Here is an 8,270-nt window from a genome sequence, read left to right on the forward strand (position 1 = left end):
CTTTGCTTTGTTATATTGGGAGCATCTTCAATTCTTATTCAACACGAAATGGATCAATTAGTCAATTTCTGTAAAATTTCAATTCTTTTTTATCTTTTTATTCGAAAACACCTAATTATTTAATTTCAGTAGATGAGACGAAAATTTGAAAAAGTGGGTTATGCCGTTATACACATTTATCATAAGGTGATTATCATGATTTAATTTAATAACGAATATTTTAGTTTAAAAATACATTTATTTGAAAAATAATATTAAAAAATAAATCTAAACACAAAAAAAAAAAATCCTTTGAATATATAAAGATTATAGATTATAAATATCTTAACATCTTAAAACATAAATAATGAATGGGAAAAAAAAGTTGAGAAATAAGATATGTTATAAAGTGTAAACTAGTTTATAAAAAATATTGTATATCCAACACATATAATCTAATTTAACAGACATTTGTAAATAAATGTACCTCTTAAATTTCAAATATAAATATGCATTGTCCACCATAAAACGTAAATTTATAAATATGTGACCAAAAGTTTGAATCATAATATAAAATATATAAAGTACTTTTTATGAGAGATTCTTAGTCTCTTATAATACACAATAAATATTATATTATATATATATACACTATTTGTTTAAAATATAGTATACAACCATCAAATTTTTTTAATGAGAAAAGTGAAAGGATTAAAAATAAAAACTGTTCTAAAAATAATATATAAACGATTACCACTCTTAAAAGTTTTTATATAGTATCATTAAATTTAAACTAAAAAATTGATATACTCATTAACTATAATATACAGATACAATATAAGTGTTGTATATGATAACTATATGATACGAGGATTCATTTTATTTTAAAAATTATAAGAGAAAACAATGATTATTTTACACCTAAAAAATATTAATGTTATTATTATTTAATTTAAATCATTCCACAATTAAAAAATCTATCAACAAATATTATCTAAATTAAATATGTTGAATATATTAAACTCAATATACGAATTAAAAATGATAAACTATAATTTTAAATAATTTTAAAAAAATTGTAAATTACTATTTATTTTTCATCGCTTTGTATCTTTTAAATTTTGTTTTACATATAAATATTTAATTTTATAGTTTATATTTTTTTAAACTATTGTAATATTTTATTAGTTGTAAACAATTCGTTATTCATATTTCAAAATTTAACTTGTATCTTATTTTAAATTATTTTTATTTATTGTAATCATTATTTGAAAATTTATTAATTTAAGGAAAATTAATAATAATTAATAAATTTAAAAAATATGAAACTTCTTTTTATTCTGATTGTTAGTATTAAAGAAAGAATAAAAAAAATTTAATAAATTAAAAAAATGTGATTAATAAATTTATTTAAATATATGTTTACAGGATTTGTTAATAATGGTCATTAGATTATTAATACTAGAGATAATAATATAAAAACAATGTAATCATGTATCAAGATATATTTATGTGAAATTTGTCGTGTCCAACCATGATCCACGTGTTGATGCAATCAGAGCTCGATAATGAATTTCTTTTTTATGTTTTAAAAATAAAATAATTCTAGTTTAATTATAAACACCTGGAAAATTCAACTCATAACGATGTATATTATTTAATCCTCACTTTGTAACAAGCGGAAAATAGAGTAAGCATAATTAATAATTATCTATAAACTTATTAAAACCTTTATTCTAAATATAAATATAGGTATATTTCTTGAAACCAATTTGTTTTTGTCAAGTTGAGATCTAACCATAAAGAAATATTAACTTTCTTCATTTTTGTATTATACTTTTAGTTTAACAAAATTAAGTATTTATCACCCCAAGTGTATAATAATAATAATAATAATAATAATAATAATAATAATGAAAGAAAAACAAATATTTAGTCTATATGTAAAAATATTACTAATTTTTATTTTTTTAAATGGAAATAATTTACTACAAACACTACTTTCACTCCGAAGAGTGGAATTAAAACATGCAATGCAAACCACTGATTTTGAAACTTCCAGAGAATAGGGTCCACACATGCATGTGTCTTCCACCATTTTCTCTTTTACCTGAACAAAACTTTCATCTGCAATTTCTTTCCTTCTGCATTTCGCTTCTTTCATTGGAGGGCTTCTCCTCCATGTCCGTATCAGATGCAATGTGATCAACACCACCACCCCCTTAAACCCTTTTGGGATTCTCCACTGTCATCTTCTTTTTCTTCATATGATTTGAAAAAGGTGATTAAATATGAGGAAGCATGAACTGGGTTTTGGAGGTCCCTTATTTTATGATCTTCTTTTCATTCTCTGTTTCCTTGTTATCTCGATCAAGTGTCAAGATGCAGCGGTGATGGGAGTTTTAAAGAGCACGATCAATGCCCCTGATAGCTTAGAATGGATAGGTGAAGATGTATGCAAATGGAGACATGTTGTGTGTGATTCATCAAAACGTGTGAAAGCTATTCAGATTGGGAATCAAAACCTCCGAGGGACTCTCCCCAAAGAGCTTGTGATGTTAACAGCGTTGACACGTTTTGAGTGTCAAGACAATAATCTTACAGGGGCATTCCCTTACCTCGCAAAATCATTGCAGAGGTTGATAATCCATGACAACAACTTTAACTTATTTCCTACTGATTTCTTCAAAGGCATGAGCAGTTTGCAAGAGGTGAGAATTGACAACGTCCCGTTCTCTCAATGGAACATTCCTAACAGTCTCAAAGATTGTGTCGCACTACAAACTTTCAGTGCTCAAAGCACTGGCCTTGCTGGGACAATCCCAAACTTTTTCGGCAAAGATGGTCCTTTTGCAGGTTTGGTTCTCTTAGCTTTGTCTGATAATTTTTTAGAAGGTGGGTTGCCTGCAAGCTTTGCAGGTAGTTCAATAGAAAATCTTCTGGTGAATGGACAAAACAGCAACTCTAAACTCAATGGCACCCTTGCGGTGTTAAGCAAAATGGTATCTTTGAAGCAAATATGGGCTAATGGGAATTCCTTCACTGGCCCTATACCAGATTTGGCACACCATGATCAACTTTATGATGTGAACTTGAGGGATAACCAATTGACTGGTGTTGTTCCACCCTCTTTAGTTGCTTTACCAAGTTTGAAGTCTGTGAGCTTAACAAACAACCTTCTTCAAGGATCCCCTCCTATGTTCAAGAATGGTGTGGGAGTGGACAACAACATGGATAGAGGGAGAAACCAATACTGCACAAATGTGGTGGGGCAATCATGCAGTCCCCTTGTAAATGTTTTATTATCTATTGTTCAACCTTTTGGGTATCCTTTAAATTTTGCTCAAAGTTGGCAGGGTAATGATCCATGTGCAAATAGATGGACAGGTATAATTTGTTCTGGAGGAAATATTTCGGTTATCAACTTTCAAAACATGGGTTTGTCTGGCACTATTTGTCCATGTTTTGCTGGTATTACTTCGCTGACAAAGTTATTTCTTGCTAACAATAATCTCACGGGTACTATACCAGAAGAACTTGCTACTTTGCCTCATTTAGAAGAGTTAGATGTTTCCAACAATCATATATACGGCAAAGTGCCATCATTTCGTGAAGGTGTGGAACTTAAATATGAAGGCAATCCTGACATTGGAAAGAATGAACAAACTATTCCAAGTAATGTAGGTAAGGCAAACAAGAATAATACTCCAATGATTATTGGAATTACGATACTGGTTGTTATTATACTTGTTGTCGGGGTTTTGATACTTGTTAAGTTTAGGAGAAAGGAAAAGTACAAGGGTAAGCTTCAAAACCAAACCACGTTTGTGGTACCTCCTCGTTATGGGGATGGAAATGTTGTAAAGATAAACAGTGGAGGTCACGTAGAAGGAAATATTAGTTTATCATTAAGTTCTGCACAGAGTGTTTATCAAGGAGAAGCTAGTAACATGTTAATTCCAATTCAGATTTTGAAAGAAGCAACTAACAACTTTAGTGAAGGAAACATTTTGGGAAAAGGGGGTTTTGGCACTGTATACAAAGGGGAATTGCACGATGGGACAAAAATTGCAGTGAAAAGGATGCAATCAACAGGATTTGTAGATCAAAAAGGGTCGAGTGAGTTCACGTCTGAAATTGCCGTGCTCACCAGGGTTCGACACAGAAATTTGGTTGCACTCTTGGGGTTTTGCTTAGATGGTAGTGAGAGACTTCTTGTGTATGAATGCATGCCTCAAGGTGCTCTTAGTAGACACTTGATCAATTGGAAAGAAGAGGGGCTAAAACCACTTGAATGGAAGATAAGACTCAATATTGCCTTGGATGTTGCTAGAGGTGTTGAATATCTCCATGGTTTAGCACAACAAATTTTCATTCACAGAGATCTTAAACCATCCAACATTTTGCTTGGAAATGATATGCGAGCTAAAGTATCAGACTTTGGACTGGTTCGACTTGCTCCTGAAGGGAAAACCTCGTTTCAAACTAGATTAGCAGGAACTTTTGGGTACATGGCACCAGAATATGCAGGTACATTAACATTCAAACTTTTCTTTCAAAAAGCTATGTTTTTTTTCTTACCCACTTGGATAATCTTCGTTTACACGCTTGCTAAACGTAACTTTGTTTCTTATGCATCAGAATAGACACTCAAAATGTAAATATTCAATGCACTAATATGAGAATATCATGCATGATTATGCAGCTACTGGGAGACTTACCACAAAGGTTGATGTGTATAGTTTTGGAGTTATTCTTATGGAGATGATAACAGGAAGAAAGGCACTTGATGATAGTCAACCAGAAGAGAACATCCACCTCGTTACGTGGTTTCGCAAGATGTTAATAAACAAAGATTCATTCATAACAACCATTGACCCAACAATTAAGGTTGATGAGGAAACATTATGGAGTATTAGCACTGTTGCAGGGTTAGCAGGACACTGTTGTGCAAGGGAGCCTCACCAACGCCCTGACATGAGTCATGTGGTGAATGTGTTGTCTCCTCTTGTTCAAGTGTGGAAGCCTTCAGAAACAAACGTTAATGAAGCAGATGAAATTGATTTTGATATGACATTACCAGAAGCACTCGAAAGATGGAAACAGTTTGAGGGAAATAGCCACATCATTGATGTAACTTCTTCATCAGAATATCTTAATGCAAACAACACAAAATCAAATCCATAAACTCACTATTTTGTAATTGCAACTTTTAAGAGTGATCACAAATAAACTGTAATGTCAACTTTAATGTAGTTACTCACTTTTTTCTAACACAGTGTTTCTCTTCTCACACTCTGTCCTTATTACATTTCATAAACAATATCCTAAGATCAATATTTTTTTAAACCAAACATTTTAGAACATTTAAAATACAAGAAATAAGTTATAGGAATATAATTTATTTTATTATTATTATTATTATTATTATTATTATCCTAAATTATTTTTTTATCAGTGAGTATGCATCATGTTTATTTACTTTTTTACTTGTTAATATTTTGAGTGCTCGACTCTTTTTTCTCGTAAAAGACACATTGGATTCATGAAGTGTAATTGTAAATTGTATGTCTATATTACCAGAATTCATATTTACATAGTTTTTAAAGAGCTTATATTTTCTAATAAAAAAATCCCATTGTTAGACAAATGCATAATAAATGATGCAAAAGAAAAAGCAACGGCAACACTTACTATCACCAAAATAGTTTTTAATAGTTCAGTAATCTGTAGTTCCGAATAACACTGTTTAACTTATTACTCTAAGCATATTACTCTCTATTCAAAAAAGGAAAACATAAAAACAATTATTTAAAAAGTAAAATAAAAAAATATGGATACCGAATAATAATCCTCTATACCTATATAAAAAAAATATAAGGATTCATTTTTGCATACATATATCTTTGAATTTCACCCTTTACCTTATTTTAAATTAATATAATTACATTTAACTTTTTTTTATCGTTTAAATGACTGTTATCTGAAATTAATTTTTTTATAAATTAAAATGATTTTAAAATTTTATTCTTTGAAAATTACGAATGATAAAGAATCACTCAAAAACAAATATAAATTATTAATCTTGTAATTATTTTTAATAGGAATTAATTTAGAGTTTAATAAAGTCTTAAGAAAATAATATTTTAACCCACTTTTTTTGACCCACTTTTAACCTACTACTTCAATTATCATTAGATCATTTATTTTGATTATTTTTAGTGATGTGATGATCTAATAGTGATTGAAGTGATGGATTAAAAGTGGATAAAAAAAAGGTTAAACTATTATTGTCTAAAGTTTTAATAAAATAATGAAATGGACACACGTTTTCTTAGTCTTTGTATAATACTATGAAATTGTATAGATAAATAATTTGATTATAATATAAATAATTTGTTAATATTAATAATTATTTAAATTAAAAGAAGTAATTAGTAAAAAGATAAAATTATTTTTTTTCTTATGAACGATTATTTAAATTTAAACAAATGATTATTGAAAAGTATAATTATAAAATAAATCATCTTTATATAATAATATAAATGTATATAATCTATAATAATATATAAAATAATAGTATATAAAGAGGATTCTCTCTTGTATTTATATTTCAAAATAAATAATTTCGGTAACATAATTATATATTATTTTCAACATATTTTCATAATAAATAATTCAACTTTTCAAATAAACTCGGTAATTAGAAATAATGTAAACCATTTAAAAAAATATGGTAATAATGGATCATTTTAAATATTTGATTTAAAGTTATTACTATATATCGGAATTTAATTTGTAAGGATATCCATGAAATCCGTCTATTGCATTTTATTGGATAAGTAATTACAAAACTAAGTGTTGATATATATTGAGTTTTTCAACATCAATTTAAATATAGTTAAAATTGATTTGCATACTATTTTATTATGTTAGACATCTAATCAGATAAGTGTATTCAAAGAATAAACAAATAATTTAAATCAAGATTGAATACTGTTACTAGATTTTCATTACGTCTGATTTTATAATTAAAAAAAAATATTGTAATTAATATGCTAATATTTCACTAGTTTAAAAATTTAAATTTTATTATTTACTTTGAATTTATACACAATATTATTTGTGCATGAAATATTATATTTAGTTATAAATATTAAAACTTTAGAATGTTTGTTTTTTATATCATATTTTAGGAATTATGCATTACAAAATTTCAACAAATAAAATTAAGGAAATTTAAAACATTAATAATAATAATAAATTGCAGGAGTACAAAACATTGAAAACAGGTTTTCAATCATAAATACTTAAGTTTTCGTTAATGATTGCTAGAATAGTTGGTAATATAAAAAGTAATCTTTGATAAAAATTATTGTTTTAGTAATGAAGTTCAATTAAATTTAAATTTTTTGATAAGATTAATAATTTTTAATTGAATTTCTATTAAATATTTGCTACTTAGTCCTCAAAATTTTAATTTTTTTCTATTGAATTTTAATAGTTTGATTTTCCTCACATATATAACCTAACAATTATTTTATTTAAATATTGTCGCATCATACTTTATTATAAAAATTATAATGACAAGGGTATTTTTTCGAATTTTGTCGTATTTAATTAAAATTGCTTTATGATTAATTAAACCTATAAAATAATAAAATATATAGTTATAAAATCATGAAATAAAAAAAATCTTATAAAGTTATAAAATTATAAAATATTGTAAAATATAAAATTATAAAAAAATATAAAATTATACCATTATAATATTACAAAACTATAAATTTATAAAATAAAAAAAAATTATAAAATTATAAATTGTGAAATATACATTGGAAATGATATACTATTTTGGTAATACTTATGCATGGAAATGAAATAATATTTTTATCTATTGCATTCACATGTTGTCATTGACTGTTTTTGCTGTTTAGAAGTGTACTTCATAATAATGAGGAGTGAGCATGGACACTCTGAAACTAAGAATTTTCTTATTTTTTGATTTAAACTAAAAAAATTAATTACAAGAAAATTAAGTTTAACTAATTAAATATTTATTCTTAATTATAAATGTTAATAAATAACACAACTGAGTTTATAATAGACAACTGTTAAAAATGTATTTATATAAATTCATTCTAATTTATCTTGTTTTTAACAATATTTTACGCTGCTAGCTAAACTAGTTTAAATGATAACGGTTGAAAAAAAAATAAACGCGAAAGTTTAACCAGAATGAAATGATATAAATCTTCATAGTTAAGTTTTTTTTTTCTTCAGTAAAATAA

At 26.6% G+C, this 8,270-nt stretch overlaps 1 protein-coding gene across 1 annotated transcript; it reads left to right on the plus strand.

Annotated features, from left to right (window-relative positions):
- The first annotated feature begins 2,098 nt into the window (after nucleotides 1–2,098).
- LOC114179719 (receptor protein kinase TMK1-like) lies at nucleotides 2,099–5,253 on the plus strand. The gene is made up of 2 exons (XM_028066143.2): nucleotides 2,099–4,509; nucleotides 4,685–5,253. Exons 1-2 carry the CDS (start codon nucleotides 2,271–2,273, stop codon nucleotides 5,164–5,166), a joined length of 2,721 nt encoding a protein of 906 aa, XP_027921944.1. The 5' UTR covers nucleotides 2,099–2,270; the 3' UTR covers nucleotides 5,167–5,253.
- The last annotated feature ends 3,017 nt before the right edge of the window (nucleotides 5,254–8,270 follow it).

This window comes from Vigna unguiculata, chromosome 3, assembly GCF_037176805.1.
Source record: "Vigna unguiculata cultivar grain cowpea cultivar isolate G323 ecotype 2 chromosome 3, ASM3717680v1, whole genome shotgun sequence".
Taxonomy (NCBI): Eukaryota; Viridiplantae; Streptophyta; class Magnoliopsida; order Fabales; family Fabaceae; genus Vigna; species Vigna unguiculata.

Bases quoted from the DNA above. Each gene is read 5' to 3' on its own strand.
- LOC114179719 (XM_028066143.2), top strand. From the start codon at position 2,271: ATGAGGAAGCATGAACTGGGTTTTGGAGGTCCCTTATTTTATGATCTT. The intron at 4,510-4,684 runs GTACATTAACAT...ATGATTATGCAG, and splicing joins CATGGCACCAGAATATGCAG to CTACTGGGAGACTTACCACA.